At 39.3% G+C, this 12,368-nt stretch overlaps 1 protein-coding gene across 1 annotated transcript; it reads left to right on the top strand.

The window, feature by feature from the left end:
* The first annotated feature begins 1,211 nt into the window (after positions 1-1,211).
* LOC143599028 (uncharacterized) lies at positions 1,212-1,769 on the top strand. Its single transcript, XM_077077093.1, has one exon. The coding sequence runs from the start codon at positions 1,212-1,214 to the stop codon at positions 1,767-1,769; it is 558 nt and encodes a 185-aa protein (XP_076933208.1).
* The last annotated feature ends 10,599 nt before the right edge of the window (positions 1,770-12,368 follow it).

Below are 12,368 nucleotides of genomic sequence, written 5' to 3'. Positions count from 1 at the left end.
ACATATAAAAAAATATTGTTTACTAAAGAAATGTAAATATTTGTTAAATTTACTAAAGAAATACAAAGATAAGGGGGGAAATAGTGTAAATATATATCTACTAAATTTGTAACCGTGTGATATGTTGATGGAAAGACAAATTTAGCCCTAAATATTCAAAATATAAGGCTATAGGAGTTGTACTTGTAGCAACAAGTTATGTACCTCTTAAAATTTAAGAGATCCCTAACTCCTATATTATATATAGTAGAGATTGGGATATTGGTTTTTAGTATTCACAATTTTCACTCATTTGCTGATAACACTAAGTTTCAACCTGTTACCCACCACTTCCAACTTTCACCTTATTTGTTTTTGTCACTTCCTCACTAACATCATTAGTGGAATCCCATAGGATATCACACCAGATTGTCGGATGCACTTCACAACCGTCGGATAGCCCTAGAATCTTAGCGATTGGTCTTCTCTGTGTCAATCAAACCTTCGAGTTGCCGCTACCGCCTTCGATAGATGTTCGAACCACCCTGAATCACAAGCCACCGCCGTCTACGGCGGAACCTTACACGTGCCGCCTCCCTCTTCTCTGTTTCCAGACATGTACTTTACCAGGAAAATATGATTCACCAAAACCCTATCAGCGCCGCCTCCCTCTTATCTTTTCCAATCTTCTGCTTCACCAAAAATCAAGATTCCACTAACATTAATCGTCAATTCGCTAGTGAAAAAATAACTAAAACAAATATGATGAGTATTGGAAATGACAGGTAACAAATCAAAAGTAATGAAAGTTAAAAATAATAAAAACCAATATCCTTAAATATAATAAATAAATAATTAATCCACCATGGTGAAAAACCTTTGATTCCGGCAAATAAAAAGTCTTAAAATAAATCAACTTTATCATGCCCTGCCATTATTGGCACCCTCATTAACAGTTATTTAAAACGGCTCTCACTATTGTCGTTTGGCGCCCACCGAAACCAACTTCCAATTTTCCTTCATATTAAAAACCATACGTTATACACCCACCGTAACCAAAACCAAACAACCCAAACACCAACTCGTTTTATACTTATTATTATTCAATATTATTTAATTTCAAACACCTTTTCCCACCCCTATAAATACCTTACATGACTTAACCAATGTTTGCCAATTTACACACCCTAACTGCCTATTCATTAAATACTTTCTCTCTTCGATTCAATTAAATGTCGTTTTCAACACGCAAAACGAACAAGCCAGTTAGGTCATTCGCCTCCACCACCTCCACCTTCTCCTCCGGATCGATTTTCCAAAACCGATCCGCGCCTCATGTAAACGTTTACGGAACAACAACAACTTCCTCCTCGTCGTCGTCGGTTCGATTCTCGTTCGATAACAACCGTCCGATTTCGCCTAGCCGATCGATAACATCCGTTCCGAGAAATCCTACTCAGAAGAAAACGTGTATGTGCTCGCCTACGTCGCATCCAGGATCATTCAGATGTAGTTTGCATAAACTTAAAAACTCTAATAATAATAATAATAATAGTAGAAACAATCATCACAATATGAACACAAACACGTACCCATCGAACCGCCTCAATGCGAGGCGGTCCGCAATGACCAACTCGCTTGTGCGAATTGGAACGGTCGAAGGGGGCGATTTGGTTAAACGAGCACTTGTGGCTTTGATTCGACCGTCTTCTCATCAACAAAGACGGAGATCGTCGTTTCAGCAAAAGCCTAGTCGGCTTTCGGTCATGTCGAAGGCTGAGAATGTTTAGATTTGTTAATTTGTTAATTTTTTAATATGTTTGTTACTCGTCCTAAACTTGTGACGGAGGTTATCGAAGGTGTAACGAACAGATCACTGAAGATTGATGAGCAGTTTTGAAGAATTCGAGCTCGAAAACGAGCTTGAAAATGATATAGGAGATCTGTTTTAACTGTGTATACAGCGTAGCTCAGTTGGTTAAGAGGGTGTAAGAGTTGGAACAATAATAGACTAATATCATCCGTTGCCGCCAGTATTGAAATCTAGTTAGATCAATTAATTTGAACTATGAATAATAAAACTAAGTTCAATTCAACCTAAGCTACGCTAACGATCTCTGTATATGTTGATGATCGGCATCTTCGTCTTTGATCATCTCCGTTAAGTTCAATATCTCTTCTATATGCTTCGTTAGCTCGGTTTTATTCGTTAAGGTTAGATGTTTTCCGTTAAAAATCAGCATTTATATTGAAATATAAGACAAGCGAGCAATAAATAGAAAAAATAAGTCGTTTTAAAATAATATTTATAGAAATGTATTTTGTATTTTAACAAATTCCTGTGGATCTAATATTATGTGCTTTTGCAGGTACGTTGTTGTTGACAGGCTGGATATAATTTGTATACTGATTATGACTTTGATTTTGGTGACTAATTGGACCACACTTGACCTAATTTTCCTATGCATTGGAGGACTCGTGGACTATCTACAATTATTAAACTTTAACCATAAGTCTATAATTAAAACGAACCCAAATATAAATTATTAGGAGTTGGCAGGTTTAACGTCAATGAGCTGGTGGTGGAATGGAAATAAAGAGACTTCATGTTTTATATGACCAAGGTTCGAATCTTATCCTAGCATTTATTTTCAGTGCCACCAGGATGATGATGAGAGACTAGACGAATAAGTGACGTTCACTAGTTAAATCCTTGAATACCTTCAAGCTAGTGTTCACGGGTATTGGCTTTAGACGAAAGTTTTCTTCAGATCAAAAGACGAGTATATCCTGATATGACGAATTTAACGAGTAGCTTGTTTACAAGATTCACCATTAAAAAAAGAAAGGAGCTGGTTTAATGTTGATGCAACCTTGTTTGGTGAGTGGTAGCTAGCTGTTAAGGAACAAAATAATATTATAGACTATGGGTGGTTATTTGGAAACGATGATACCTAAGTATATGAAGATATAATAATGATTAATGAGGTTAATGGTGTCTTAGATCTGGTAGACAACCTGAAAACAATCTAGTGACTTCCATATGGATACAAAAAATTATCTGCTTTTAGTTTTACAACAGAATCTCACCAAATTAAACATTTTTTTTACATATGTAATCATAAATTATATGTTACACAAAAGTTATATGTTATGTGAAAGTATTTTTGTTTTTCTACTTTAAGGAGATATAGGTGAGTACATGAACGAAAACGTCGAAATACCCTCTGGCTAACATGAAACGTTAGTTAGAAACTTATTAATGTTGAACGTCGCAGCAAAGTAAAGAACGGAATGGAAATGTCCACATACCGGTTCTTGTTTTCTACGGACATGATTATGATCGATGGAGCATTATGAATTTTTTATCATGTATGTATTATGGTGTTTCAATCCTTGACCAAGCACAAAGGGGGCAAAAAATATACGTGTATGTATGTATGTATGTATGTATGTATGTACGTACGTACGTATGCATGTATCATTTAGGGAAATTGGATTTTAATACTACTAACTTTCGCTTATTGGTCGTTGGCACTCCCAACTTACAAATTGGCCGCTGACACTCCTAACTTTTCACATATTTTTCTATACCACTCCCGTCGTTAAAAAAATACTAACGTCGTTAGTGTTTGGGCAAAAAGTGTAAAATGACTAAGTTAAAAGTAAAATTTTAAAATATATATTCTACCATCATCACCTCCCTCCATCGCCACCACCTAACACCACCACTACTTACACCGCCACCACAGCCACTCACCACCACCACCCACCACCGTCACCGCTTACAACCACCACCATAACCACTGCCCCACCCGCTTGCAACCACCCCACTACCGTCGCCGCTGCCTACCACCACCAACTACACGAACCAGGTGGTGGTTGTGGTGGGTGGTTGCAGTGGTGATGGTGGTAGTGGAGGCTGTTGAGGGTAGGGGCAGTGGTTATGGGTGGTGGGTGGTTGTAGTGGTGGTGATAGGCGTTGGCAGGAGGTGGGTGGTGGTAGGTGGTAGTAGGTAGTGGCTGGAGGTGGCGGTTGGTAGTGGGTGGTAGTAGTAGTGCAGTGGAGGAAGGTGATGGTAGTGGGATATATTTAAAATAAGTTTTGATTTTACCTTTAACTTAGCTATTTTACACTTTTTGCCCAAACACTAACGACGTTAGTGTTTTTTAACGACGGGAGTGGTACAAGAAAATATGTGAAAAGTTAGGAGTGCTAGCGGCCAATTTGTAAGTTGGGGGTGTCAGCGGCCAATAGGCGAAAGTTAGGGGTATTAAAATCCAATTTCCCTATTATTACTTATATTTGAGCGTTCATAATATTCGTGCAAACTCCTTATCAAAACTCAATGAACTTAAGGGAAATCAAAATATATTACTCCGTATTTGAAAAAAATATATGGATGAAATTTGATAGGGTGATTTAGAAACAGTGTAAAAAAATTTGGTCTGATATTTATAGGAGACATTAGACTTTGTTCTTTTTTTCCCAGAAAAAGAATTACTCAAAACACCTATTTAAACGGTTAAATATTTAACTGTTGTACAATGAGAAAAGACGAGAAAAACCCTAGGCAAGACTCATTTTTAGCGGGACGGTATTGCCGCCGGCTCCAAGGCTTGCCGTGTCCCTCCCGTGTGCATACAGTGTCATATAAGTTAAACATATCAAGTTATATTAAAGAAAACAAAAGGCAAAATTCAAGTTAAGATTCGTATTCCAACAGATAAGATTTTTAAAGTGAAGGTGTTATGGGAGCCCACTGCCTTACCAAACTTTTCCCTTTTGTCCAATCAGTTTCATGTGATCATGTCTATTGTCAAAATTCAAAGGACTCAAATCAAGATCATTACTTTTATAAATTTACATAGAATATAATTGGTAAATAGTAAGTATAAACTATAAGTTTTGAGTTTTTAACCGGGGCTCGATCGAGCAATGTTCAGAATGGATGAGAAGTCATTCAGCCATTCGAGACATCATGGTACATGAGTAATAAATATTTGGAGACCCCGAAAAACAGTAGATGGACAACAACAATGCCTCATTTTACGACCCCTAAACTACTCCCTAACCAGGTTTGAACCTAGGTGATCTTCAAAGAGTCTTCGACTATTACCATTGGGCTAATAAGTCGAATGGCATTTTTACCCTATAAAGTATAAGTACCCTCCCTTTATGTATAAGACATTTGGTTATCATGAATTAATTTGCATTTATCACACTTATAAACTAAATTCGGGTCGGAGTCTAGTCGGATAGAGATCTTCCCCATCACTATGGTGAGTCTAACATTGTTTACATATGCGGACGGATCAGATGATCGAAGATCCGAGCATTACTTATGGGGTTCACAACTAACCGAAGGGATCTTTATAGCAACAATTTGTTTATTTAAAATAAAACATAAAACTATTTCACTCAAGTAAAGTTTTTTTCTTTCTTTTTTTAGATTATTTAGTCTCTTTCCTAAATGAAAGCTCATTTCAAAAGTTCGGTGTCGAATATAGAAAAACAATATATGTTGTAAGTCTTTTTCAAACATCGTTTTATCATATAAATAATTCATTCCTTACTATTTAGTATTAACTCAATTAAGAACTAGTTAACCGCTATTTGTCTGTCTTAGAGCTTCTCCAATGTTGGCATCCAAATTTGACGTGGATCCTAAGTGGAGGTATGAGAGAGACGAGGAGGGCGTCTAGAAATTTGGAGAGAAATGTGACGTCTATATTGGTTTGTGAGAGGGGGGAGGGGGGGGGGGGGCAGACGAGTGAAGAGATGCAGACCGGTGATAACACATTATAGATGTTCTTAAGAAAGCAAACTCACAAAAGGGAAAAGTGTTCTTGCTTAAAAGTTAATAGTTGATGGGCCATGTTGAATATCGGGTAGGAGTGTAGGACTTAGGAGCCTTATAAAAGGACTGCCAGTTGGGCTTGATGCCACAAGTAGGTCCACTGTAGACAGCCCACTATGCTCATAAAATAATATGTTGTGGGGCCCGTGGATTCGATGGGCATAAGTAAAATAATATGTTGTGGGGCCCACTATGAACAAATTTGGAACAAAATTTCAATTGTTTGGCTAGTTAGAAGATAAGGTATACTTCATTCTTCTTACTCGTCACGTTTGTGTTAACTCAGTACCAACTCAACTTTCAACTCACCCTGTTATGATCATTTCTCCCATTCTATATCATTCCGTTTTATTTAATATCAAAACAGACAAAAAACAAAACAAAACAAAAAAATGATTGGTGGATGAGGCCACCACTCTTCAAATGACGGGAATACCCACACCCATTTGGATCATGTCATGCATGAGATTGATGGGGCGGGAAGGTGTTCAAATGGTGTCACTGTCAGCAAGATGTGACATATCATGTAGAACCATTTCCTGATCCCCTAACTAATACGGGTTTGCATTACGTAAATACGATAATTAATAAACTAATAAGTAATTTTGTACATAGTGTAAAAATTCATCCACCCGTTTATGTCTGAAATTTGAGCTTGCCCGCCTCAGTTTATCAAACAAATTCTACACGCATATTCATTTCCGTCCAACCTTCGCCGCTGCAAACCACACATTACAATACAAAAAATGTAAAACCCATTAATAAGTCCTTGGATTCTACAACCCACTATTCAGTATTCTCCCCACCCTTCATTTCCCAACCACCACCATGACCACCACCAAACGCCACCACCAACCACCACCACCCGCCCGCCGCCAAACCCTCCTCCACCTAATCTCTACCGCCGCCTCCGCCACCGCCGCCGCCCACTCCTTCCTCACCACCCACGACCTCACCCTCCACCCCCACCAAACCCTAACCCTCGAATCCAACATCTCCGCCGTCTCTCTCTCCATCTCCAACCTCCTATCTCTCCTCCACCACCCCATCGCCTTCGCCATCCCCAAACCACCACCACCGCCACCGTCATGGTTCCACCGCTTAATAACATCAGTTTCCGACACCGACCCATTATTCATCGAATCATTCCGTATGTCTAGACAATGCTTTAATAATATTATACACATCTTAACCCCATCATTAACCTCACTCCCAATCACCCCCAACTACGCAATTGCAGCCACCCTGTTTCGACTCGCGCACGCTGCGTCGTTTAACGCAGTTGCCCGAAGGTTCGATATCAATTCGGCGACTGCGTGTCGAGTGTTTTACATTGTCTGTAAGGCGATAATCGAAAAGTTAGCTCAGTTGTTTGAATTGAGGTCTGATTTGAATAGAATTGTATTGGGGTTCGGTTGGATTTCGCTTCCGAATTGTTGTGGTGTGTTGGGGATTGATAAGTTTTCAGTAAAGGGTAATCTTTTCGGGGAGAACGGGTCGGTGATGGTGCAGGCGTTAGTCGATTCCGAGGGTCGGTTTCTCGATGTGTCGGCCGGGTGGCCAAGTAGTACGAAACCCGAGCTTGTGTTGCGACAGTCGGAGTTGTACTCCGCGGTTGAGGAGTCACGGGAGTTGTTGACGGGTCCGAGTTACGCGTTGGATGACGGGAGTTCGGGTTCGGTCCCGCAGTATTTTTTAGGGGAGTCGTGTTTCCCACTTTTGTCGTGGCTGATTACGCCTTTTGGGAAAGACGAGGTTGATGATGATGAGGATGTTGGTGATGATGATGAGGATGTTGGGAAACGAGCGTTTAATTCGGTGCATAGTCGGGGGATGGAGTTGGTGGATACGGCGTTTGGGAGGTTACGGGCGAGGTGGAGGATATTGTCGAAGGAGTGGAAAGAGGAGTCCATTGAGTCGTTTCCTTACTTTGTGGTCACGTGTTGTTTGCTTCATAACTTTCTTATTAAGTCCGGTGAGGAGTTTGCGGATGAGGATGAGGTTTATACGAGGAATCATGATCTTTCGGATTACGAAGGCGAAGGGGATGAGACGGGCGAGAGGATTAGAAATGCGATCGCGTCACATTTGAGTCGGGTAAGTTAAATTCGGATGCTTTTTATGTTCTTTGTTGATAAACATATGAAAGTAATAGTACATATACAGATAATGGACTTATTTGCATTGTGTTACTTTTTATGTTATTGTACAATAATACTAACTAGTGCATATCTTTTTGTAAGATGATATAAAGCTACAAGATATTCAATATTTTTTACTTAATATGCACCAACAAGTGAGTTATATGTCAATTCAAGATTTACTAATTAAATTTATAGTTTACTAACTAAGCAGTTAATGCAGAAAAATATCTCTTATCGGTAAATGACCGATATCTGAGATATCGGTTATCGCAGTGAGATGGGATATCAATAATTTTAATATGTTGAAAAATTCATATATATAGCAATTTAACACTAATAATTTAGTATATTCTCCCACCGTTAACAAACTAAGAATTGATTAAGACTTAAAACACTAATACTGAACACTAAACGTTGATAATTAAGACTTTAAACACTGATATCGGGAATATCGATTATATATCGGTCAATATCATTGATATTATCGGTACCGGTATATTAAACTGATATTTTGATTTATATATCGCCAAGGAACCGAAACCGAGATATATCGGCGATATCGACCGCATAGATTATTAATTAATAAGATGATATAATAAAGATACAAGCTTTCCAATCTGTTTTTTTTTTTTTACTTTATATGCATCAAGATGCAAGTTATATACTAATATGTCAAAAATTCAAGATTTACTAATTGATTATAATTTGTGTTATGTTTGACTATTTCAGTGGGAAGATTGTTGACTTGTGTTAGAATAGAGAAGTAAGGTATGATTTTGGATATTGCAGTGCTTCAGATTTTTTTAAGTTATTTGTATTTTTTATATGTGATGTTAAGCTGGTATAGTGTTTTGGTTGCAGAAGCTGTGTTGGTGTGACTTGGAACAATTGCAGGCGAAACTTGATCAAGGCTTCAAACTTTTGTAGATACCGTTTTAGGGGTTGGGGGGGGGGGGGGGGGTATTAATTTTGAAAGAGATGCTTGTCGGGTCTGTTGGTACAGAAGTAGATGGTTTTCTAGATATCGAATCTTGAATTGAAAATGAAAGTGTTACTTTTTAGTAGTTTATTGAAGATTATATGTGTTGTTATGTTGTTGTATTGTTTAAATGTGCTATTTTCTATTAGGAATATGCAATTATGCATATGTCAAGTTTTGATACTTTCGACTATGCAACTATACTTTCGGTTCGTATCTAACCTTTTAATAACTTGTGGCTAATGACGTCGGTTTATGATGATGTGGCAAATGACGTGGAGGCCGCCACATAAATTAAAGTTACTACATGTACATACAATAGCAAGAATCTAAAAGTTTGGTACATTAAAAAGTTGGTTCAAACTTTAAACCAATGTTTTAAAGGCTAAAGCATACCGATTGATGTAAGGTTAAATACATACTTTTAAGTTGTTAAATATAAAAGAAAGGGAAACTGGCTTAAAAAGTTTAAGTACTTTGAAAATAGTTTAATGGGTTGGACAGTTTGCTAATTTGGGCCATGTTGAACCTGGGCTTATTGGGGCTATGTTATAGTTATACATAGTGACAGAGGTGCACAAATCGGATATTAGAAGAACCCGGGTTCGGGCATAATCAGGTATTAGAAAATCGGGTAAATAGCAATACCCGGGTAGGGTTCGGGTCCGGGTATTGCCTCTAAAAACCATACCCTATGTATCGGGTTCGGGTCGGGGTATAGAACCGGGTATTTGAATACCCTATTTCCGGGTATTGAATAAACCATATTTTCGGGTTTTTCAGGTTTTTTTCGGGGTATAGATTGAAATTTTTTAGTGGTATTTTTCAGGTATTTTCCAGTTATTTTTCGGGTATATATTGGGTATTTGGAAAACCCAGTTTCAAGTATCGGAAAAACCCGGTTCCGAGTATGGAACGGGTTCGGGTTTTTTGGGTCTTACCGAGTTCAATTCGGATCCGGTTCGGGTACGGGTTTTGGTACTAAAATTCATACCTTATCCGTACCCTACGGGTAGGGTCGGGTACGGGTATTAAAAACCCGGATAAAAAAAACCGGTTCTTGATTTTTTTTTCGGGTTCGGTTTTTTTGTGCACCTCTACATAGAGATGCACAAAATACCCGGTTCTGGACCCGAACCGAAACTGGTTCCTATCTGCACCCAACACGTGGGTAAGACATGGTATAGGTTTTCTCCGTACTCGGACCTGCCAGAACCGAAAATACATGGTAAAACCTGATCCTACCTCCATAATTGGAGCATGCACCTGTAGTTATACAAGAAGGTGGATATGTGATGTAGAATGTGGATCAAAGTGTCGTACACCAAATGAATGTTTGATGATGATCTACCTCCTATATTAATAAATAAAAAAAATAATTCAGGAGGGAGACGTGTTAATTGGAGATGGCTCCTCCCTCAGAATGATTTTATTCCCACTCATTCTGATGTCCTCTTTTGTTCCGTCACCAAAAGCCCATAATAACCTAAACAAAAATCTCCTGAAATGTTGCTCTCCAACTGTTATAACTGTTTGTATTTGGATTTTCAGACGATTTACTTGGTTATTAGAAAAACATCCCGATTTCTTGAACAAGTTACGTTACATCTATCTGAGTCGTCCTTTATTAATAATAACTGTATTTGATTATCAATTACTGGTATGTTTGGTAATTGTTGATGATGAATTTGTAGGACGACTTCCACTCGCATATCTGCTCAAGAATACCATACCACCTCTATATATATAAAGGCATTGGATATGTATGATTTATTATTATAGGATGCTCCATGATTGTTTTGACTTATTCATAGTAAGAGACTAATTTTGCGTCAGTCTTCAACTTATATCAATGATCTGAATATGCTTTTTTTTAATGGTAAATTAACATTAAGTTATCTTTCTTTTGCTTTTCATTAAACAGGGAAGACTATTGATCATCGGGGACATCTGAAGAAACGTGGATCTACTCACTGGTAGCAGATCTACTTTCCTCGGGTATGATTAAACTGTTTCACCGATGGTTCCTCTGAATCCGTGTTCTTCCACCTACAAAATGAACAACGCCGTTACTTACCCCTCAGAAAGGGACAGAGGGGTCCTCTTTGGGGTAACCCTCCGGCGTGAGAATCAGTATCTTTGTGGGGAAGATAATAATGTGTGAGTCAGTGAATCTCAAGAGTATTGCTGAATCGCTGAATACTCTTGATTGTGTGACTGTGTGTTTTCTGTAACTGACTGTGAGTGAATATAATTCAATATGATTGAATGTGATATCACTGCTTGTAACTGTCAATGATTGAGTGTGAATCTGTCATAAAAGTGGAGTTGATGCTGTATTTATAGTGCTAGGGTTACCACCGGTTGGGCTCAACCTCGTTGGCTTCCTCCAATCGCACTGCGCCACGTGTCCTCTGGGACACCTGGCGCTTTCTCGTTGGTTGTAATCACGTGGTAACACATGTGTCATGCTGAGTTGTCGACCTTTCATTCGGCAGCTATCAACATCAGCATATTCTTTCTCCTTAAAAAGATACCTTCTGGAAGGTTGTCTGATGTGCACAATCAAGATTGCCCTAATCCTGATTTGGATAAGGACGAGGTTGATTATGTGCACGTATGATATGCGCTCACCCTGAGGATGCGCGGGGTCTTCTCTTTATTCTCACGCGCAGATATTTCATGCGCAGATGTGATATGCGCCGCGCGCTGATGCGCTGCGCGCATATGTGATGCGCGAGCATATGTGTGCCTGGGCATATGATGCCTGAGCATGTTTTGTATGCGCCATGCGCATAGGTTTTGGCTTTGTGCCTTCATAATGTCTTTATCTTGTGGGTTGACCCGCCTTGCTTGGTGTTGAGGCTGGTACATACCTCTTCAAGCCCCCCCAGTCTAATGTGTGTCTTATCTCGCGCGAGCGCGGTAAGCCTTCGCACTTCTGCTCATTCCTTTAGAATACCCAAGTTTATTAACAGTTCTGTCGCTTGTTTTTGTAGATGCGCTTGAAAACTACGAGCTAGAGCTCGCGGAAGAGGAGGAGGAGGAAGAGGAGGCGCCCCTACTAAAGCGCAAAGCTAAAGGGAAATCTGGCGCAGGGGCCAGTAAGAAACAGAAGAAAGATGACACCCCTGTCGCTCATCCCCATGCTCAAACGAAGGGACCTAAGGAAACCCAAGTGTTTACCACAAAGGTTTCTTTAGCTTCTCTGCCTGTGAGAGTGGGCAGACCTCCTGTCCACTTGAGGTATGGTGGCGTCGCCTCCTCCTTTCGCGCGGCTGAAGAGAGAAGCAGTGCCGCGCCTGCAACAGGTATACTTTATTTATCTTCATCTGGCTGAATTGTTATTAAACCTTTGCTCCTTTAAATGTTTGCAGAGGCAGGGACGGTAACAGATCAGCCGAA

The sequence above is a fragment of the Bidens hawaiensis genome, unplaced genomic scaffold (assembly GCF_021521415.1).
Source record: "Bidens hawaiensis isolate Kalapana, Puna unplaced genomic scaffold, B.hawaiensis_p1.1 tig00051398_1, whole genome shotgun sequence".
NCBI classification, from domain to species: domain Eukaryota; kingdom Viridiplantae; phylum Streptophyta; class Magnoliopsida; order Asterales; family Asteraceae; genus Bidens; species Bidens hawaiensis.
The sequence above is the reverse complement of the archived record's forward strand: the minus strand, read 5'-3'. Positions and strand labels throughout refer to the sequence as shown.